The sequence below is a fragment of the Chelonoidis abingdonii genome, chromosome 15 (genome assembly GCF_003597395.2).
Source record: "Chelonoidis abingdonii isolate Lonesome George chromosome 15, CheloAbing_2.0, whole genome shotgun sequence".
NCBI lineage: Eukaryota > Metazoa > Chordata > Testudines > Testudinidae > Chelonoidis > Chelonoidis abingdonii.
In genome coordinates, this window is record NC_133783.1 from 30,331,777 (window position 1) to 30,356,183 (window position 24,407).

Sequence of the window (24,407 nt, forward strand, 5' to 3'; positions counted from 1 at the left end):
AACAGCCAGCAGCAAACTGAGCTCTCCTGAAACTCACAAATGGCTGACAATTTGATTTTTAATGGCTTTTGGCAGAGTCAATTAGTTGCAGTATTATTGATCTGACTACAGCATGACTTAACAATGCTAGATCAATACTATGAAAGAGTTTTACTGCTTTGAGGGAAAGATTTCAAACAGTATATTGTGTGTACATATATGTTTCAGACAAACGATTACTTCCTCTTGAAACAGTAAATATTTTTGCAAACAAGAATACACTAAAGAAGGCTTAAGGCTGTACTATCAGACTATCTCCATGGATGTAACTATTGCAAGCTAGGATAATGGTATTATTCCATTAGAGAGATCAATTTCACTAAGAAGCAAAGATGTTCTACTCAAGGCTGAACATCTCTTTTATTAAACTATATATGGCTTTGATTTCAGTTCTATTTAAACTAACTGGTTTAGCAGACTCTGGGGTAAAGAGACAGAATAAATGGTAAAAGGCAAATGTGAAGCAAAAATTCAATAACACTTTTTCTGATGCTGCAAATGCTGACAAGGTTGCTGCAACTATTTATAACGTTATAGCACACCAAGGAAAGAGAGACTCAGACAATACTTTTAAGATTACTAATTAACAAATGGCTACTGACTCGTAATATACTTCTGAGACACAACTATGAGGAGTTGCACTAGAGCAGGGGTCAGCAACCTCTGGCACACGGCTCATCAGGGTAAGCACCCTGGTGGGCCGGGCCAGTTTGTTTACCTGCCACGTCGACAGGTTTGGCCGACCTCGGCTCCCACTGGCCGCAGTTTGCCATCCCAGGCCAATGGGGGTGGTGAGAAGCCGCAGCCAGCAGATCCCTCGGCCACACCGCTTCCCGCCGCCCGCATTAACCTGGGATGGTGAACCGCGGCCAGTGGGAGCTGCAATCGGCCGAACCTGCCGACGCGGCAGGTAAACAAACTGGCCCGGCCCGCCAGGGTACTTACCCTGGCAAGCTGTGTGCCAGAGGTTGCCGACCCCTGCACTAAAGTGTAATGGTTTCTATGCACTGTATGTAGATAGTTTAAATTACAGTGGATTATGCAACCCTTCTTCATACTGAGTAGAGCTGTGCCAATTCATTTTTTGGTTTGCTAGTAGTTCTGGAAAAAAATAAATGTGGTTCTGGTTGAATAGAAGCCAATTTTTTTTTTTTTTGCATTTTCAATGAATTGAAGAAGTCTGAAAACTTTAATTTAGGGTTGAACAAAATGTTTAATTTGGAGTATTTTTAATAAACGCAAAAGAAATGAAGACTAGCTTCACAAAACCCTTGATATGCAGTAGTTCAGTGGTTAGGGCATTCACCTGGGATGTGAAAAAAAGGGAAGCCAATTGCCACTCTGGAGATGGGACTTGAACCTAGGTCTCCCCACTCCCCCAGATACGCTAAGCACCAGGCTACTGGCTATTCCGAGGAGGGTCTCTCTCCTGTTGAAACTGTCGCACTTTATACAAAATACTTACATATTTATTGAGATAGAGAGAATGACTCCATAGCTCCAATGGTTAGGGCACTGGGCTATTGGGCATAAGGGAGGCAGCATCATCACTGTTTTTGTAAATGGTACTGTAAATCTCACTGGGAATCTAGCCTGAAAAGTCAACATATTTCATGCATATATGAAAAAAAAATACTCCACTGCACACACATTTCTCCTTGGGAAGAAGATAAGAGAACAAACACGTCAGACATTAGTTACAATGCTTAAAGCACTACTGGCAGGCACACAAATACTATGGCGATGAAGTCAGTACACAAATCTACACACAATAGAATAGAATCCACTCATATAATGCTATCGATGCATGTATCACTAGTGGGCACAATTCGCTCTTTAAAAACAAAAAACCCCAAGCTAAATTAATTTACATTTCTTGGATTTATGAACAGAAATGTCGATATTAAATTCAGGATGGTTCAGGGTTTGTAGCTCTAATGAGCAACATTTTCAAAGACTTAATTACCAGTGAATGAGTTAATGATAGTATAGACTGACTAAATACTATTAATGTTGGCCAAAAATATCCTCAAAGTTCTATATTAATTTTCCATTTTTATATCATTATATATTACATAAAAGCTAAGAATTAAGCCCCTTGGCTTATTCATATGCCACCGCAGAATTGTTGAGAAGACAAAAACTAGTCAAAATAGATCATCTCAGATAAATCTTCTTGTTAAACATATTTAACTTTAGTAAATCATAGTAAATAGATTTAATCCTAACAGAATAGCTTATTTATGGGGAAGCATGATTTTCTAGTTGTTAGAGAAATCATCAGGAAACTTGGAACCCCAACACATTTTCTGGCACCAACTCTCTACATAGCTTGGAGCAATACTGTGATTCAGCAAAGCATTTAAACACATGCTTAACTTCCCTAAAAAGGGATGCTTTCCTTAGCTGGACCCTGAACTTCAGTGCCTCACCTTGCCCGTACAAAAATGGAGATAACGTTTAAGGAACTAGCCAAAATGTCATTTGATATATTAACATACAACCTATAGTATATCAGTGACTTCCCAGTTATCTTCACTATCCAGTGAAATAATTATGCCTATGAATGCTTTTTTCGTTATCTCCATGGTTACTCTGTCATCTCAGAAGATCAGGGATTATCTCTGATAGTTTGCCTGAGAATAATACAAACTCTCTTTTAATTATTAACCGCTATAAAGGTAAAAAGCAATGAAGAAAGTTGTATTATAAATATTCTACTTTTGATGTCAAAGATTTCTGGTCTCCTTGTTAAACACCTAATCACTTGATTGAGCATATAATGGTTTGGAATATTTACCCAAATGCCAGGTTTTTAAACTCACAACATAGCTCTCAGAATCTTCTTCCTCTAAAATGATCAATTATTTATGTTCCTATAGGGAAAAAATTTAGCCACAAATCTAGGAGGCAGCCAACTCAAAGAACTGTGGTTCATCAAGATGTTGCAGTCAATGTGCAGACCACACTATAGGTGCACATGAGTCTCATGCACACAAAATCAGATTTTGTGCCTCCTTGTGCTCCTCTTTGAGGTCAAAAGGGCAAAGACGGAACCCTGCCTCAGTTCCCTCACCATTCAAAAGTTGTAATAGCTAAAGACTCCCAAAGTGGAGATGGAAGCTAGGTTGTGGGATCCACACTGAACAAAAAGTTTGAAGAACCACAGTTACTATAGTGAATGCAACTTTTGAGTACGTGTCTGTGGATCCACTGTTCGTGACTGGCAAACAGTATCCGCTTAGGATAATGAGAATGACTAGTGCCAGCTAGATGCAGTATTGCAGCCGTGTCAGCACAAGGATATTACAAAGTGGGTGAGGTAATATCTTTTATTGGACCAACTTCTGTTGGTGAGATAAACAAGCCTTAGAGCTACAAAGAGCTCTTCCTTGAAAGTTTCTCTCTCTTACCAACAGAAGTTGGTCCAATAAAAAAAAATTACCTCATCCACCTTGTCTCTCTAAGCTGACAATCTCTAAAGTCAGGTCTAAGAGTTGAACAGTGATTGTAGTACTGCTCTCCTGAATTTGGCATCTGGTCTAGCCATTAGATTCAATGCATAATGCTTGATAAAGGTCAGTGGGTTACTCCACAGTGCTGCCTGGCAGATCTCAGAAGCAGGCAGAGAATGTTGTTTGAGCTGGGGTGGAGTTGGCCCTGATGTTCAGTGGGATACAGTGAGATATCTTGTGTTGTCCTCATACAAAACAAAATAGTAAAATGTGAACTACAGCCTAAAGTTAACAATAGTTACCTTTCCTATCTAATTAAGTAGGTCCTTCCCACCTCGCCCCAAGATCAGTCTGTTGCAGAGCTGATGGCTTTACAGGAATCAGGAACCAAACTTTCAGGAAAACACCTCCATGCCACAAGATGTTTTCTCTGTGAATGGATTCAGAGTGCATCGCCGCAATCTGTGCTATAGTAAAACAGTCTATTATCTTTATTTATAGACAGGGTGAACCCCAGTCTTTTGTAATGTTTCTTCTTTTTTTTTTTTTTTTTTTTTTTTTTACTTCCAAGTGGTTTTATCTGTTCGCAATTGTTTCTGATAGTTTTCATTTGGTAGTCTTGGGATGGAGCAACTCAAGTCAACAGAGCCTTGAATTATATCATCGGCTATCCAGGGAGAGGTGACAACTCCCTCTTCCTTGAATGGGCCACCCCTGAGATATATTCCTCAGTGGTGACTAATTTTTACTCTAAGACCACAATGCATACTTTCAATATAGGTACATTATTCCTTAAAATATTACCTATACATACATCTCAATAATTATGAATCTTGAAAAGTTATATGCTTCATGTAGATACCTTACATGTTACCCCTTATGGATAAATATCCTGCAAGTCGGGTTTGGCAAAGAATTGTTGGTAAAGAACAAAAGACTCTTTGCCAACTGGCCTCTGTGTCACATACCTCTTATTCCTATGGAACCACATACAGTTCTGGTGTGAACCCACTGAGGAGCATGATCTCCTTTGGAGAGGGTGATATGCTTCGTGACATGTGGGAGGGTGGTCCTCTGCAAGGTCAGTGTGTGTAGGAACGACCCCGGGACCACAGGCCTGGGTGCTCCTTTAATTGGGGCATTTTGTTCTTGCTTGCAAGCTGGGCACACCCGCTTGCTTATCTCAGGAACTTGGCCTTCCTCCATCCTCCCCCCTTGCTTTCACACAGACGGCCCCGTTTGCAGCTGGCAGTGTTTTGTAGTCTCCTTTCTCTGCTGTTTCTCACAGAATTGCTGTGTTTACAGCTGAGGCTGTTTTTGCAATTTGCTTTTCTGTTTATGCTCGTGATGGAAGATTTTTGTAAGAAATCTTGATTTGTGCTGTGCATTTGCGCATGTGTAATCTTAGATAATAAAAGAGGTAGGTGAACTCAGAAAAGCAGCTTTTTGCCTCCTCGGATTTCTACAACTTGGTGTCAAGTCTTTCCTTCAAGTGTGGCCACGTTGGCATACTGTACAGGTACTGGTCATGTTGGGGTGAGCTGCTCCAGTGCCACTCCTGCTCCAGCTGGGGTGGCACTAACTGGCACTCTACAATACCCAAGAAAAGGAATCTCTGCTCTAAGCCAGTAAGACGGAATACTTCAGCAATGGCGAGGTGGAATATAGTTCCTCATCAAAGGGCAGCACCAAGGGATGGTATGGGCCCAGTATCTGGCACTGCCATTTCAAAAAAACCCTAATCTTGTGCACATGCATATGCACAGTAAGCTTGACACTGACACATATTCAAAGAAAATAAATTATAGTGTGTGTGCGGGGGTTGTCTTCATTTCTAGGACAAAGTGATTCAGGAATCAGTACTACTATGCTTGCTAGATTTTCATTTAAAGTTCTGTGACAATACATGGAATTATTTTGAACCAGTATTAACTGTACTGTGCTATCAGAAGCTAATACTGTGACAGAATACATCCCTGTATTCACACCCTACACACTACTGTAATAATCTTTGCATAAGATGTGCCTTGTGAGGTATCATTAGAAAACTCATAATTTGTTGGTCAGTACTGTCCTGATAAAATATTCATGGCAACATTATATGTTGAGTTATACGATTTCCCTTAATGATGTTATTAACACATTCCAAACCCAACAGCCTCACCCTGGCAGAAGTCAGCAAACAGGTCTGTCCTAAATAAAGGAATATATGTGTGCCTTAATTTGCATTTAAGCAGTAAACAGAGTCATCAAGCAGGAAGGGGAAATGAAGGAAGCTCAAACAGGTGGGGGAAAAGAAGTCAGCCAAGAATGTCCTTCTCCACAGACTCTTTATCTACTGGTTCTCAGCTGAAAATGTTGTTCAAATAGGGGATCTGAAACTATATAAGGGAAGCACAAACACTCCCAGGCACCCCCAACCTCCCTGCCCATCACATTCTATGCACCTAAGACAACAAAGGAAATAGCCACTGGACTCTCAGGGAGGAGAGAGGGGGCTTCCTGACCTGAAAGAGTTTGGTCAGTAATCTTGCAGGAAGCACGGGGTGAGAAATTTTGCTTGAATCTAATATGGTTTGTTAAGTTAGGGACTAGAAATTGTTTTATCTTTGTTTTTCTTGTAACCATTTCTGAATGTTATGCTGCATTACTACTACTCAACTTAAAATTTCTCTTTTTGTAGTTAATAAACTTGTTCTGTTGTTTTATATAACCCAATGTGTTTAAGCTGAAGTGTCTGGGTAACTGTTTAAGGTAAGAGGCTAATGTATATTATAGTGTAAACCTTGCAATATAACCAAGATGTGAATGGCAGGCTGAAGTTATACAAACACATCTGAGGCCACGTCTAGACTACGCGCCGTATCGGCGCGTTAAAATCGATTGCTCGGGGATCGATATATTGCGTCTGATCTAGACGGGATATATCGATCCCTGAGCGCGCTTATATCGATTCCGGAACTCCACCAAACCCAACGGAGTTCCGGAATCAACATGGCAAGCCGCGGACATCGATCCCGCGCGGTGAAGACGGGTGAGTAAATCGATTTTAGATATTCGACTTCAGCTATGCTATTCTCGTAGCTGAAATTGCGTATCTAAAATCGATTTTACCGTGTAGTGTAGACCTGGCCTCAGAGTAGCCTGCATGCTAGTGACTGGTTGTGGGCAGTCCAGTTTGGAAGTTACAACTACTAGGCACTGCAAGGCACCCCAGGTTACAGGGCAAGGGTGACACAGTCCCCGCTGGTCTGGATCAGACCCTGGTATGTTACAAATACTCACAAACAAAGCTGAAGAACAAGACTGTGCTAAATCTCTCCCCCACACTTTCTTTTGTACATATGCAGAAATGATTTGGTAGTTTACTAGTTTCAGTAACAATTGTAAAAAATAAATGGGGCTCAGGCAATTTACAACAAAATGGGGCACTATATGCTGTTCTTTTAGGAACACAGCACTCACTGGAAATGTAATGGAGTTTCAAGTATAAAACAGTATATTAAACGGATAAAAGGAAAGGATTGCTCAATTAAATCATTATGGGGGCACTTTTCAAAATGAAAATAAATGTATTTTTTTGTTACCAGCAATAGAGCAGAAAACTTAATAATATGCCCAACACCACACAGAGTGATGGAAGTATACCCGAGTTTGAAACACCATGTTTCAAAAGTTTCCTAGGAAAACAGCATAACTAAAAAAAAAAATATGTACCAAAATCACAAGTTTTTTATTGTAGCTTAAAAACATAGGAAACCCCACTTCTTTTAAACTCTATTTTTCCATTCTGATCTTCAAGAAAGAAGTCCATCCATCCAATACAATACATTTCCATCAGGGCCAAAGATGTGTCCTTATTTTCCTTCACAGACATATCCATTAATAATCATCAAATTATAGCATCTATACACTTCTCATCATCCACATTTTCAACTTTATGTCATGTTCACGCTGGGCATGGTAGCTGTTCAGCAAGAGTAGGTTTAAACCAGAGCAGGTTTAAACTGCAAACAACTTGGCAACAGATCAGGTATAATTACTTGACACATTACCATCCCAGGCAATGACTAGTGGTAGCAAGGCACTGGTTGACTTGTGAGTCATCACAAATATGCATGGAAAGAAAGTAACATCTACAGAGGCAATACAAGGAAAATTCATCCTTTCATTTTCTGGAAGTGTAGAAACTTTTGATCTGTAAGGCCACAGGAGACAACCAGAAAATGGGAATTGTTCCTGGACACCAGGGAGGATGTGGGAGGTTGGAAGGTCTCAAGTATAAAGTTCTCTCTCCTCCTTAGGCTAGCTAGCTGATAGGGGCTTTGGGGCAGTTGATACTCACATTGATCTGTACCCACATTTTGTACCATAGCTCCTTCTCCCCCAGCCTTTCAAAAAAAGGAAATATGAATGAGACTGTTCATTTTATAGGTCTTAAAGTGATTGTACCAGAGAGACTCCATGGAGCCACTCAAAAGAAGAATTGAGAGCTATTCTTGACTGTCTTTTGCAAATGTATAAACAAGCTATAAAATAGTCCATAGCTCTCTTCTCTCACTAAAAAGGCAACTCCTGATCATATTTTATTCTGTTCAACATATAGTGTAGACAAATGTAATCTGCATATATGAAGCAGATACTTGTGCACAGCATGCATGAGCATCTTGGAAATTTGACATTAGATGAAGGGATTCATAGTATTTTGGAGAATATTTTTTAAAATAGCACATCCTCCTGAAAAGAAGTTGAAGTCTATCCTGCTAGTGTGAGGGCCTATAACTCCCCCACCCCCATCTTTTGTAGGAAGCTTTGTAATCCTCCATATAGGGCCTGATTTTTCCGCTGCCTATAAAGTTGCTGTCACTGTCATGGATACACCATCGGGGTACTGGTTGAAATGGAATACAAACAGGACGTCGGTGCCGGTCCCTGCCATTGATACGGACATCTAAATTCTAACATAATATAATATGGTAACAAGTAATGCTTCAGCTTTATTAGTTTATAGGTTCATATATTCAGGTCCTAGATTTTAGCTAAACTTAATAAAGGCCAAATAATTATTAAGTAAAAGCCATGGTTTTAGTTCTCAAATAGACTTGCTTAGCAACATATCAGGCACTGGGTGTGGAGAAACTAAATATAAGGAAATGGGGTATGAAACACTGACAAAAGAGGAACTAGAAGGGGACAAGGGGTCCCCTCAGAGTGCCAGCTCTGCTTTATGCAGTATATGCAATATAATAGATAATGCTTGCTTAAGGGAAACTCCAAGGAGGGTTATTAAAATAACCAGCTCAATCACTGCCAGAACACATGTGAAATATGTTCAACTAGCTTGCTAATATGCACTATTTTAATGACTTTTGCAATATGTATTTGCAATCAAGGGGTCATAAGACAGTCAGTATAATTGCAAAAGAAACAATAACTGGAAATACCCCAAACTGAACTTAGAGTAAATAACTGCTGATTTGCAAAATTGTATTACCAAAAATGGTAGTGTAATCAGTGTGATCTTTATGACGTTTTGCAGTTTTAATCTTTATAAGCTTGGGAAAATTTGTAAGGGACAGAGCAGCTTATCCCTTGCATGGGATTTTCACTGTCTCTCCCTGCGTGCACACTTGTACTCTTGTTATAACAATAAAGGTGCCTTGGGCCGTCTGATCCAAATCAACTGGGTGGTGGTCTTTTCCACAACACTAGTTAACAGCTCTAATTCATTTTCTTGAAGAAGATAGCAAAAGAATCTTTTGAATGATACTGTAGTACTCTTTAAAATGGTGCATTGCTTCAAGAGCTGGAAGTCTGAATATAGTTCTGTTTCCAAGGGAAACAATTAACTATTCATACAAATGCCACCACTGACACCAAAGAGCAGAATAGCAAAACAGAGGAATGGGTGGAGAAAATTCCTCCCATGCTAGTGGCTAAGTAAAATTTTATTGCACTGAATTTTCCAAGCACTCATATTTTGTTCAGTGTAATGCTTAAGAACATCTGGAAGTCATTCTCATGCCCACCCACCCTCTAGTGTTGGAAAGACCTTCATATATGTCGGCAGAAAAGCTGAAAAGTTACACCATTTAAAGAGTACTCTGTCAGAAGTCTGATTTAAAAAAAAAAAAAAAAGTATAAAAATTCAAATTTGTCAGTGTTTCTTTAAATTGAAGTTGCTCAGATTAATCCATGTAAACTTTGCTGGAACTGTACTCCTACTAGGAACACAGGAAATTCCCTAGCAAATCAGATATTGCCACGCCCGTTTTCCTGTCTCTGCCAGTGGTCAAGTATCTAGACATTTCACAGGAAGCTTCAAGAAACTCTGCAATGGACAACTATAGAATAATCTGCCCACAGATAAAGATTCTTTTTCACTACGTTAGTGGTTCATATTTATTATTTCATATCTGTCATTTTTTAGTGTTAGTGGTTCATATCTGTTCTTTTTTTAACCTATCTGGCATAACTGCAGATGTTCGCATTTTATATAGAAATGTATAATGCTTTTTTGAATTTTGCAGCTATCTTGGTTTCAATCATATCTTGGGGCAATGAGTTCCACATGCAAATATTCATAATATATTAAAATATTTATTTTAAATCAGTTTTAAATTCATTGCCTTTCAATTTAATTGGATGTTTTCTTATTCATGTATTATGAGAATAATGTCCCTCTCCATTCACTTGCTCATCTTTTCTCTTAACTGAATAGTCCTAATTTTCAACTTGCCTCACATGTATGTCTTTGCAGTGTAGGCATACACTGCAATAAAAACTGGCAGCACTGAGTCTCAGAGCCAGGGTCATTCGACGTGGGCTTGTGGGGCTCAGGCTTTGGGATTTTTACTGCAGTGTATCAAGGATCAGGGGGTAGCCACGTTAGTCTGTATCCACAAAAATAACAAGGAGTTGGGTGGCATCTGAAGAAGCGAGGTTTTTTACCCACGAAAGCTTATGCCCAAATAAATCGGTTAGTCTTTAAGGTGCCACCCGACTCCTTGCTGTTACTGCAGTGTAGACATTTGGGCTCGAGCTAGAGCCTGGGCGCTCAAACTCTGAACCTCTATACTGCAATTTTATAGTTTTGCAGCAGAGCCCTGCGAGCCCACGCCATGGGTCTTTCATTGCAGTGCAGACACGCTCATTGTCTCTAATAATCATTGCCTATTTCTGAACCCTTATATTTCTTTTTTGTGATGTAGTGACCAGAACTTCACACATTATTCTAGCAAATGTATAGAAATATTACACATACATTCTAACTTTTTGTTTGATTGCATATATGTACATACTGCAGGCCTACAGAACAAGCAGTGCCTGGCCCTCCTGCCAGCTACTCTAACTCCCAGAGATGCATGGGATATTTCATGCCACTCAGAGCTATTGTTCCAGGCTGTCTGCGGACCCAAGCAAATATTAAGGCTTTAGTTATATTTGTCATATTTTCAAGGTTTTCTTTGCAACAAGCTCTAGAAACTTGCTTGGTGGTTTTTTTTTCAAATGAAACTTGAGATTCCAAACTCATCACACTACTCCAGGAGCTACAGGTCCTACCACAAACCAATAATGCCTATGGCCAATCCTGTCTTGTCCTAACTGTGCCCTCAGCTCCCAGTCTTCCTCCTATGAGACACACAAAGGGAGCTTGGAGAGAGGAAGATAAGAGTACTAAGCAGTTGGCTGGGGAAGAGAGAGTTTCAATCACTGGCCCATTTCCCTCAGCCCTATACTGCTAAGTTTGCCTGAAGGAAGAAACAGGAACAGCCAACAGGGAATTACTGCTGAGAAAATAAGGCCTTGGCTACGCTTGCAAGTTGCAGCGCTGGTGAGGGGGTTACAGCGCTGCAACTTACTCGGTGTCCAACATTAAAACCAGCCTAGACGCGCAAACTAACCCTGTGTCGCAACCTGGCTGTACTCCTGTCTGCTACGTGTTCGTCGATATCCAGTAGCTGGTGTGATAGAGCGTCTGCTCATTCCGGTGTGACAGCACAGCGCGCAGATAATGGCCCAGCCAAGGTATTAGGGAGCAATATCGCATACAATTCAGCCTCTCGGTCATTCGTTCGCACGCGACTAGCCTGGCCAGTGAACCGCATTTAAAGCGACCGGAATTCCAAAATCCCACTTCCGATTTGCTACACGCGAGGAGAGTGGAGTGCGAGATCTAACAATATCAGTGACCATGCCTCCACCACCAAAACAGCAGCACACGAAGCATCCCGACGCTGCCAGATCTATAAGTGATTTTGGGTGAAAAGCTGAGGCGAGAAGCTGCGTCACAGGAGACAATTATGATATAACGAATATCAAAGCAATGACAATACAGGCTATGACCGAGGACGCGTGAGCAGCAGTTAAGAAGACCATCGGAGATGCTACTTGTCAACAACACGTGAAGGAGAAACGCCTAGAGAGATCAGGCTGCTGCCACACACCGCCGTTTTAAGGGAGACTGATGCGATAGCGATATCGGATTATCCACATGCAATCATCACGAGGAATCACGAGGCAGGTTCACAGCTGGAACGTAGAGCGGAGGGGTGTACGGAGACGCGTAGGGACCTAAGAGTGTTGGAGACCCCAGATCATGCCACTCAGGAGCTATCTTTCCATCCAGGAGAAGCTAGCGTCTGCAGCAGGGACTTGAGTAAATGAGGACCAGCAGAGGAGCACTGTTCCAGTAAGAACTATTTAAGTTATAAGGATGAGAAATTTGGAAGAGGAGGGAGTTATCGGTGCTAGAGAATATGACCTAGAGGGAAAGCAGTGAATTGAGTCATTACACGTCGAGCAGTATAGACTCTGTATCTTCAAAGATTTCAGCCAGAGCCGCGTGCAATGTTGCTTCCTGCAGTTATAGAGAGCCACCCGGTATTGTAACGAATAAATAATTACCTTTTCCATCCACCTCATACGCGTCGCATTGCAGTGCCCAATGAGGGGGGGAGAACATTGCTCACACAGGCAAGCCTGCTAGAGGACCAGGGGAATCCACATAAAGACGTAGAAGACCTCGCGCTCCAGGGATCCCAGAGCAGCGAAATATCGAGAGATAAATTATGTGGAAAATGCACAAGGATACTGTATCAAGTCGCTATTAACTTCCTCATACTGCTCTATTCCCAACACAGAAACCACATGAATCCAAGAGGCAGTCAGCACCCCCCTTCCCCAGTGAGACCGCGTGTGCAACTGGGTCACCAGTATGCAGTGGCAGAATGTGGCTGTAACTCATGCTATTTCCTTAGCTTCTTCTTTCCAATTCACAAAACCCCAAGTGGATCCCAGATCAAGCACCCCCCTGTCAGGTGAGCCATGACAAGATGGCTCCCAGGATACATGTGGCAGATGTGGACGCCAAATTTGTCTCGCAAACGGGCCTCTCTGTGAAGCACCGCAATGTGTAAATGATGCTACAAATAGTATACTAACTCCTTAATAGTGATAAAACAATACAGGCTCGAAAGTCAAAAGTTATCTCTCTATGTAATTTTAAAGTGGCTTGGATACTAGCTCTATCAACGCAGACCTGAAAACACGAACTAAGACAGAAAACAAGGAAAGAAGCTAAGGAGGACTGGTGAAGCAGTAGTCTGATAGTATCCAAAGATAATAAGAAACAGTTGCAGGAACTGAGGGAAAAGGCAAAGCAGAAAGACACAGCTACCAAAGAAAGAAAGAGCAAAGGAGAAAGAATTGGCGACAAGAAAGCACAATGCTGCTAAGACAATCCGGAATGCCAACAAGACTCAGCAGTCAATGCTAGCATAGCAGAGCGAGCAACTACATGCCTCCTCCCCATCCCAAAGCTCAACCATTAGTGCCCTGTTTCTCAAAACACCTTACTCCAGATCACCTGGTTCTGACCACACCAGTCCCCAACACTAAATACCAACCATAACGATTAACCTACAGCCTGAGAACTACGACCCTTACCACAATGCACTACACCCCCATACCTATGCACAATATTCAATCTGAAGTGCAGCAGGCATTGCACAACTCAGGAAGGACATATCTCAACCTCTGAACTTTCTGAGCTACAGTCACCCTATCCCCTGTTCCATTTATGTGCGACTATAAAAAGATTCTTGTCTATTAAAAACAGTTATATTATTACAGAGAAGTGGAAACATCCTAACCTATCAAAGTAAAAATAGCCATGCAAAAATAGACTATTGCAACCAATGCACACTTCACTCGGTGGAAGCATACCTAACATTACTAGTAGGCATTTACAGCCTCAAATAGCTACATTAGGCTCTCATTAATCTTGATACACAGCGGCACCTCTCTAGACCTGATCTCTGCTGGGCAATCAGCCCAAGGCGTTGAAACCGGAGGTCATTACGTCATGAGTCACCTTCCTTCACAAATCATATGGAGGAACATTCACGCGTTAAATGACGGGTGATCATGCTTCCCCCACTCTAGCTCCGTAGAGACTTCTCCATCTCCTTTTAAAATACCAAAAGACAACGCAAGTCGTTTGCACTGCTACAGCACTGTAGTTGAACTGTCCTTGCATCCTGTCAAAGGCTCCTGTATACGGCTCATGAAGCCCATACAATTAACGGTAAGACGGGCTCCCAAGGATCACAATGGGATTCGATTGTCCACCACTGGGATTTATCGTGTCTGGTGAAAAAGTCGCTGCTGCAAAGCTCCGATACAGCACGGTAAACGAATGTAGTCAAATAAAAAAATAACAAAATAGCGATCATGCAACCTTTCAGCACTGTGTAAATGTATTGAGAAAACCACGAGAAACACAAGCGCACTGAACAATAGAAGAATACCCCTCCGAATACGTACTAGGATGCCTGTGGGGGTTCAGAGAGAGATAGCGGACCTCCTGTGGCCTCAACGGTAGCAAATACATTGATGCAAAGCCATCCACAGAAGTCGCACATCCCAGAGCACGGTATCTTATTAGCAGGAATCGATTATGTCCTGAACTGCATTCAACCTATCCACGGCAATTCCCAAACTCCAAACGGGTTATGCGACCAGAATCGGTTAACTGTCTGAGTTGCCACACACTCCAGATGAATAGACCACCACTTCTCATTGACAGAGCAGATCATCAGTCACTCATGTCCTAGCGCTGAGCAGGGTAGGCGAGCTCAGACACTACCATGAAAGATCTTTCTCATCCGACAAGGTTCTGACGCACTGCTATCTCTCCAGACTATCATGCAGATGGATGCACCACACTACACGCTTGTTTATCGAGCCACATACGCGTTACACAGTGCAAGAACACGTTACTGCCACACATACATATAGTGACAGGCGCGTCAAGCCGAGTCTACTTCATCATCTGGCTCCCTCACTGTACTTGGACGTAAGGAAAGCAAACTGCACAGACGTGATGGCTGCAAAAACACGAAGTCCTCACACACTTTAGCTTCATTGGACTGAGAAATCACGAGCGACAGAAGCACATGGACCAACGCTGAAAAGGGAAGCGATGCAGCACGTCGTTGAACAGGAGCGAATGACCCGCACCTTCGGATCCCTCCCACAACCAACAGCGCAAAAAAGACGAGGGCATCTGTGGGATAAGCTGCCACAACGAGAACCACCAACAACAGAGCTGCAAATGCTGCAAATGTGGACACACTGCAGCGCTGGCCCTACACAGCTGTACGACCACAGCTGTAACTACCAGCGCTGCAAAAATGTAAGTGTAGCCATGCCCTAAGCCAGGCATCAAACTCTAGGAGAAAAGATGAAGGGGTAGAGAGAACATGTGGACTGTGGAGGTGGGAAAGGTAGAGAGTACTGATGGTCTGTAGGGAATGAGGGGAATAATTATGGTGGCTCAGATATCATGGTGTTGGGCAGAATATGAAACCTTTTCAGAACAGAATGCAGATGGAAAAAGGAGAATTACTTTACTGTATGAAAAGAGAAGGTGAAGAAATGTGCAGGCAGCAGGGTAGATGAGAAAAATGATTAACTGATGGTAGGATGCATGGAATGCCAGGGGTTTAACTGATACAGTGATAGGGCAATTTATGGATTTTTTTTTTTTTTTAAGGGGAAATTGTGCAAACCCACTTTGATTTATTAAGCAAATTATATGAAAGTGTCACGCAATTTTCACCCCTCAGGCTTTTCTGCCAAGCCCACGTAGACAATTCTGACATACTCTGTAGTCAAGGGCCATGCAGGTTTATGTGGCATTCCATTCCTTTCAATGACACGCTTTAACACGCCACTTTACTAGTGTCCATACTCTGTGAGCACCCACCGATGTCATGTTCAATTTTGTCCAATGCTGATTATCAAGACTGCTTTTTTGGATGTTTAATAGTTGGTTTCTGGATCTCAAATATGCTTATTCTTGCTCTTTTCTTTTCAAAGTGACAAGCTATGAAAATCCTGATACTGGTAAAAGTCAATGCTTTGAGTACTTCATTGACAGAGCTTAACAGGAGATAAATATCACGTTAATCAGTTACCAAGCTGGTTTATCTACTGGCAGTTTAAGGTAGACATTATCTTTCCCATCTCATGGAAGACAAAACCCATACATCTTAAAACGGCTAGCTAAGATGCAGAAATCCTGGAACTATTCATGTGGTTTTATTCACATGATTCGGTTTGTGTCTTGTGTGTGTTTTTCATTATATTTGTTTATCTTCTTTTGCACTTTTAAAAATGTGATATAATCATTTTAGCATATGTTTTCACTATGGAGTTAACTCCAGCTCTCAACACTTGAGCTGGCCTAACTCAAGTGAGTGGACACACTCACAAACTGAACACTTGAGGTATGCAGAATGATTGCAAGAGCAGCTGAGGAGTTGTGCTGTTGAGCTGTGTTAATTCAAGCTGTGACCCAGCTTGAGTTAAAAGCACCCCCACATTCAAAAGTTAATGGTTTTTGTGTGTGGCCAGGGCTTGAATTTGGGGCAATACTCTGAAGTAAAGACAAGCCTGCATATTTATACTAACCACAGTATTTAGGATTAGCTTCCTTCTGTACTTTATGAACAAAAAACATATACACTCCAAAAATCTATATCGACTATGTGATACAGATTTAGATTTTTCTCTGAGTCTGCCAAGAGTACATTGACTTAAAAAAAAATCACCCCAAGAAAATGGAATACTTAAAAAACACTACAAAGATTTCAGTTTTATACCTTAAACCTCTGCTTCTCCCAAAAGCGATTAGTATATCAAACACCATGATTGCAAAAAATTGTACTTACTTGTATTTTAAGAGCAGCCACTGAATTAACCAGAGTCCTACAAGAATCATGCCATTAATTTCACAAATAGAAAAGGCCCATTGCACACGGTTAAAACGGTCAAAAAATGCATCTGGTAGGGGAGGCTGCACCTCCTTGGGAGGCACTCGTTCATGGACGACTGAGATCGTCACTGTGGTAAAGATGAAACAGAAAAGTGCATAAAGAAAAGCCAGGAGAGTCTTCCCCCACTCCATAGGATACTGAGAACGCTCTGGCTCTGGCATGGGGATCTTTATCATCTCCTTTCTATATCCATTTGGCATCCCATTCAGTTTGATTTTAGTGCTGAAATCATTTTCACTTGTGGTGACAGCTGTACTGATGCTGAGGTGACCATTGGCATGCCCATTTTTGTGCGCCTCAATGTGGTGCTCCATTTTTAAAGTTTCTATCATGTACAACAACCTCTGTCCATTGTCAGAAGATACACGTGACAAAGGTGGCTTCTGAAAATCCTCATTAGTTAGATTGATCAAATCCTGCCCAGTGTAAAATTCCAACGGCTCACAGTATTCTGGAACAGCATTCTCCATCAGCCAATTTGCCACCTCTTTGGGTGACCAGAATGTCACTTCTTTCATTTCGTCAGGCAAATTCATGCAGTCTTAAGTTTACTTTAAACCAGGCAGCAGTCACTATTGTTCCAATACAACAAAAAGCCTCTCTTTTGCTTGTTCATCCTGTCAGATGTGCAGCAAAAACCAGTTTGGCAAGCTGACAAGTTTCTAAACACTTTGTACAAATACCAATATGTTGTAGCAGTCCACGAAACGGTTCACCTCTTTTGCATTTGTATTCTTCTTTCTAGTGAGAGAGAAAAAAAAAAGGCATTAAGATGGTGTTTAACAGTAAGTTTGCATTTTACGTTCATAAGAAAAAATTAACCCAAAGAAGCAATATCTAGATAGGAGCATGAAGAAGTAGCTTTTTAAATTCAGACAAAAGCATATGACTTTTCTTTTTAGGTTTCTTTCTGAATACTCAAGATAGTTACTAGTTCTGTATGTGTCATTTTAACAGTTAATATAAGTGGTCTGGGGCAGGGAACCTCTTTTTGTTCTGTTTCCCTTGGCACAATCGGGTCCTGGTCCATGACTAGGGCTCCTCAAGCTAGGTAATACAAATAGTAAAATCATTACATGGTCATCCATCAACTGTGTGATCTTACTAATGCAGCTCCTGTCCTTTCACACCCCTTCCATACTACTGTATGGTATGCTCACTCTTTGTATTGTACCTAGATATTAGACAGTAAATGCTTCAGGGCAGGGACCCTGCCTTTGTTCTGTCAAGCACCCAGGACAATTTTGGGCAATAAACTAATAATTATAAGTATTGTTTAAAGTTAGCAAACACATGAAAAGCTGCAAGTGTGTTTTTTCTAGGTATGAGTTTTTTCCCTTAAAGTAATAATTTATAAAAAGAAAAGCTTGGTAAATCACCTGTTTTTATCAGTTTTGCAGTTTTATAGTGAGAATTATGGCAGCTTCTTTAAAAGAGAGTGAATTTAGCATTCTAGCTAGAGAAGTACCAAAGAGACAACATACAAGTCTGATACAAATCATGCTCATCTCAAGATGTTTTCACAAGATTTTAGCTGAAAGTATAGGTAGTCGACTGATGGTCTGAGATTTCAGCCATCTTGAAGACTGAAATTCACAAGATTTTGGTCAGACTGAAATCTGAACTGGAAAAATAGACCCTTCCAGTTTTAGATGCAACATGAAATCTAAACAGAGAGTAGTTTCAGATCCACGATGTAGATATTAACTGTACAAACTTTGCAATAGTTCTGATTTAAAGGGTTATGCTTTATTATAATCTGTAATTTTAACAGCTCCATACGGACTTAATTTTAAAAATCAACAATATAAAATGTACAATACAAAGCAAAATGCAAGCTATAAATCACAGAAATGTGGGGCTGCAAGGGCTCTCAAGAGGTTATCGAGTCCATTCCCCCAGAGCTGAAGCAGAACCAAGTATACTTAGACCATCCCCGACAAATGTTTGTGCAACTTGTTCTTAAAAACTTCCAGTGATAGGGACTCTACAACCTCCCTTGGCATCCTATTCCAGTACTTAAATATCCTTACAATTAGAAAATTATTCCTAATATCTAACCTGAATTTCTGTTGCTGCGAACTTAGGCAATTACTTTTAGTCCTACACTCAGTGAATATGGAAAACAATTGACAATCATCCTGTTTATAACAACCTTTTACGTATTTGAAATCTGTCACATCCCCCTTAGCCTTTTCTTCTCTAGACCAAGTATGCCCAGTTTTTTCAACCTCTCCTCATAAGGTTAGGTTTTCCAATCTCTTATTTTTGTTCCTCTCCTCTAGGCTCTCTCTCCAATTTGTCCACATCTTTCATAAAGTGTGGCGCCCAAACTGAAACAAAATACTCCAGCTGAGATGCGACATGCCAATGCCAAGGTGATTTGAGAAGAACAATTATCTCTCATGTCTTACATATGACACACCTGTTAGATATCCCAGAATATTTGCCTTTTTTTGCAATTGCATCATACTGTTGACTCATATTCAGTTTGTGATCCTCTATAATCCCCACACCCTGGCCAGTTATTACTCATTTTGTAGTTGCACATTTGATTTTTCCTTCCTAAATGAGTACTTTGCACTTGTCTTTCCTGAATTTCATCTCGCTGCTTTCAGCCCAATTCTCCAATATGTCTAAATCCTTCTGACTTCTATTCTTGTCCTCCAAAGTGCCTGCAACCTCTCCCAGGTTCACGTTGTCCACAAATTTTATAAGTGCTTCAAAATTCTTAAAGTAATACAAAAGACTAGAATATTCTATAGACTATGAAAACTGGTACAACAAGATTTTACTGGGGTACTCAGGCCTGTGAGTCACCATGTTCCACTCTAGTGCCAGGGAGCCTCTCTCGTGTTTACCTGGGTGTTAGTTCTCTGAGGTTAAGCACTCTCCTCTGAGCTATGCCAGCCCTTACTGTGCAATGCAGTTTAACAGTAGATTCATCCCTGTCCCTAAGTCCCTTTGAAGCATTTCCCTGTGATATCCAGCCTGACACTGGCTACTTACAGAACTACCAGTCTGCTGTTCTAAAAGGAAAAGAGCACACCAGCTTGTAAGATTCAACTCAGGATCAATACTATGCTTAACGTCTCAGCTTTTATATATGTTTACAGTAAAAACAAGAATAGATTTATTATCAAAGAGTGAAGATTAAACAGACAGTAAGTAAAAATACTGGAAACAAATGGTTACATATAAAAAAAATCATAATACACTTTCTAGAGACTAAATTTAATTAAGAGGTTAACCTCCTGTCCAAAGAAGTTTATCTCACTCAAAGTCTCACCTCTGCAGAGTTTTCAACCAAGTTTGCTTAAGGTCCTGTTTTCATTATTGTAAATGTGATGTCAGTTTACTTCCTAAGTACAGGATAAGGGGGTGTCTGGTTTGCCCCTTAGATATAACCCGAAAGTTCATTGTCTTTACTCTTAGCCAGGATAACCTCCTGTGGTTTGTTTTCTTCTATCTCCTGTTGATTTCACATCTTTTGGTTAGCATTTGACTCTGTATGTAGAAGGGCATCCATTGTCTTAGTATATAAACTAATCATTGTAAGCTAACAGAGAGACAGGTGAATTAACATCTCATCTGACAAGAAACACGTTTTTTTACCTCTGCTGGTGACTGACACCTTGATACAGACTGTAAGCATATATTTTCAGTATATATGCAAAAGTATCTGTACAGATATTTCCAGCCAGTGTGACTCCGGCTTTTATTTGAGACCTCACATGATATTATTTGGTGAACCAGAACGTATACACCAGAATCAGGAGATACCTGTCCCCCTCTATATTCCCTTGCCAGGTGGCATTAAGAGGTTCTTAGGTCACAGAAGCTATTGCAACTAGATGTAACCACTCTTAAAAACGAAGATGTATGAATAGGCTAAAATCATGTGATAAATCAGTGTAACAGCAATTTAGAAAAGTGGGTCTGCTAGGATATATGTTGGAAATCAAACTTCTCCAAAAGAGTAGGAGAAGAGTTGCATAATCCATTACAATCTGCTGAGTAAACAGTACGCTTGTAAAAGTTATCTAAAGACATACTAGATTAACAGTTTATGGAAAAATAAATATTTACATAATTTTCATGGGGCCTTTTTTCTCAATGCCAACAGTAAACCCACAAATAGTCCATGCTGCTAGTAAAGTGGATAGGCATTGGGCAAGTCTGAGTTGAGGCAAAAACTGCATCTGAAATTCATGGCATTCTGCCTGGGTATTGCCACTCATATTTTATGAGAAATCTCAAACATCTTGTCCAAATGCAGAACAAGAAAGCACTCCATCATGCCACCCCCCAATATTTATCCTCTATGTTTGCCACACAGCAAGGCCCAGCTTGGTCATTTCAGCTTCTTGATACCCACAGAAGCAGAATAAAGTCTTTTATTGCATGACATAAAAGCTTCTCAAAGGGTAAGGGAAGAAACATGGGAAAAGCAGGAGGCAGGGATAGGCTTTGAACGCTCTAGGGGGCAGGGAATGGGACCGGCACATTCAGGAAACCATTTGAGTTAATTAACTAATCTGACGCAGAGGAAAATAATGCACATTCACTATTTTTCTATAGATGTGAAAATTAACTAGATAACGCCAGATGTAGAGTTACTTGTTCTCACAGGGTGACTGGCTCCTTTAAGGGGAATCAGGGCCCAGTGTTCATTCTGAAGGTCCACCTGAGAGTAACTGACTGTCTCAGATGGCTACCTAAAGGTTAATTGGAGAAGAAAAGAGGATAGGGAAATGCGGAAGAAGTGGGAGCAGGACCATCGAACCCTCACTTGGACAAGTCCTACCTCCCTACATCTGGACCTTCCTCTGAGCACCCCACACTCAGACCCCCATCTCACTGAGCCCAACCAGCTGCTCCTGGACCCCCCACCCCATCAAGCCCAAGCACTTCCCCAGGACCCAGATCCCCTCCGTTGAGCCCCATCTCCCCATACCCCTCTGCTGAGCCCCAACCACCTTCATCTGGATCTTCTGCAGAATCCCATTGCCCCTGCACCTGGACTCCCTCAATAAGCCCCTGTGCATCCAGATCTTCCACTGAGCCACCCACACTCAGATTGTCTCGCATAGAAACCTCTCACCCCACATCTGTATCCCACCACACTAAGCCCCTCCACACTTGGATCCTGCTGGGCTGAGCCTGCCCACTTACACCTGGTGAGCCTGGCACAGAGGGGCAGGGCCCCAGGGTGTTTCTGGGGCAGACTCAGCCCTTGCACCGTGTCAGAAGCAGATGCAGCCTCACTGCCTGAGTCCCCGTTGGTGCTTCAGAGTGATCTCCCACCTCATTGCAGCCAGTGGCCTGTGCTCCCCACTGCCATGCTGGAGCCACCTTTATTTATTGACAAATAAAATTTGCAGAATTTTAAAATATTGTGCGCAGAATTTGTAAATTTTTGGTGCAGAATTCCCTCAGGAGTATATCCTGCATTAGTAATGCCTTGAGTTATCCTATCCCCATTAGAGTTAATGTTACACCTTTGAGAATTAGGCTTTCTGGAAAGGTCAGTTTATTAAATCAAGTTCTCATACCTTTGGAACTTACACAGGCTGCATCTTTCACTCTCTGGAAAAAGGTTAATCTCCCAGGCTTTGCTCTCAGTGTCAAACACACTTTCAATCTGCCATACCCTAGTCTTAAAGGAACAACTCCCATTAAGCAAGTGCAAATAATAAATGCAGCTGTAAAGCCAGCGTTAGCACAAAATCCACATCACTTTAAATGCAATGTTTAGCAAGATAAAATTACAGAAAGAACTCCTGGGTCCTTACACTAATTTTCATACATATATGTTTTTTCCCACTCCCCACAAATCATCAGAAAGCTTTGAACTCACAAACTTCAGAATATAGCACAGATTTCTTCTACTTCAAAATAAGAGCAATTTGCACAGAAAAAACCAGCCCATACAGGTGAGCGAACATACACAGTGGGTTACACTTGTGAGGTGGCACTGAAACTCTAGGTATTAGGATTTTTGGTACACTTCCTGGTCTGGGACCAAATTTTACAGGCAGCATAGCCAATTGTATCACCCCCCACACACACACACTTGCGTCATCTGCAGGGGCTGAATCTGGGATCTCTGGATGAAAATGCATAAACTTCTTCCACTTAAGCTAGAGGGGCAAATCTCTTTGCATGAAAGCAGCAGTGGAGTCAAACATCTGTATGCAGTTTAGGGTGTTCAGATGTCCCAATTTTAGAGAGAGAGTCCTGATTTTTGGAGCTTTTTCTTATATAGGCACCTATTACCCCCCACCCCCGTCCCAATTTTTCCACACTTGCTGTCTGGTCACCCTAATGCAGTTTAGCTGCTAAAGTGTGACAGAACCACACTTACCTAAGCGTCAAATTTGCTATGTTCCTTCTGTACTATTGTGTGGCAAAAGCAATGAGACTTGGCTCAGTTATGTCAGACACACTGATTCTATTCTCAGCTCTGCCCAAAGTGGGTGAATGAGGTGACCTTCTACAAGCTCCCATTATCCTATTTGGGAAGTAGGTGAATAATGGCTTTCCCCCAAGACAGCAGAACCTTGGCTTATAGGAAGGGTTGTGGTGTGCAGTAGTCAGTTGTTGAACTTGGACTAGCAATCTAGTACACTTTTCTGTAGATTACTGACATTGTGGGAGAGTCAATTTCTCTTATTTTGCTTCCTCAAAATCATGCAATGACCCGAACTTGTCACATCAGCAAGTCTGCTTGCAGCAGGAGCCAAATCTTATGACTCAGGATAAATATGAAAGAGTTGGTAACACTGACCAAGGTTGCCAAGAAATAGAGTGAAATATCTAAAAACAGAAACCAGACTTCTTAACTCCAAGTCCCATGCCTGAAGTACAAGAGCATCCGTTCCTCATTCTTGTTTTGTGTTTTATTCTCTAAGGGTACGTCTACACTACAGGATTATTCTGATTTTACATAAACTGGTTTTATAAAACAGATTGTATAAAGTCAAGTGCATGCGGCCACACTAAGCACATTAATTCGGCGGTGTGCGTCCATGGTCCGAGGCTAGCGTCGATTTCCGGAGCGTTGCACTGTGGGTAGCTATCCCATAGTTCCCGCAGTCTCCCCCTGCCCCTTAGAATTGAGGGTTGAGAGCCCAGTGGCTGATGGGGCAAAAATCATTGTCACGGGTGGTTCTGGGTAAATGTCGTTAGTCATTCTTTCCTCCGGGAAAGCAACGGCAGACAACCATTTCGCGTCCTTGTTCCCTAGATTGCCCTGGCAGACGTCACAGCACGGCAACCATGGAGCCCGTTCAGTTTTTTTTATTTTTTTTATTTTTTTACAGTCACCATATCTGTACTGGATGCCGCCAGACAGAGGCGATACTCCAGTGCCACACAGCAGCATTCATTTGCTTTTGCATGATAGCAGAGACGGTTATCAGTCGTTCTGTACCGTCTGCTGCCGGCGTAAATTGGCAATGAGATGACGATTATCTGTTCCTCTGTACTGTCTGCTGCTATCATGGGTGCCCCTGGCTGAGATCGGCCGGGGGCGCAAAAGCAAAACTGGGAATGACTCCCCGAGTCA

General features: G+C 41.5%; 1 protein-coding gene across 8 annotated transcripts in view; it reads right to left on the reverse strand.

The window, feature by feature from the left end:
* SGMS1 (sphingomyelin synthase 1) overlaps positions 1–24,407 on the reverse strand; it is a 210,789-nt gene that overhangs the window by 26,016 nt on the left and 160,366 nt on the right. For all 8 annotated transcript variants that reach the window (XM_075072672.1, XM_075072670.1, XM_075072671.1 and 5 more), the window contains one exon: positions 16,733–17,578. In XM_075072672.1, the coding sequence (XP_074928773.1) occupies positions 16,733–17,373 (641 nt within the window). In that variant the 5' untranslated portion in view covers positions 17,374–17,578. The remainder of the gene's footprint in view (positions 1–16,732; positions 17,579–24,407) is intronic.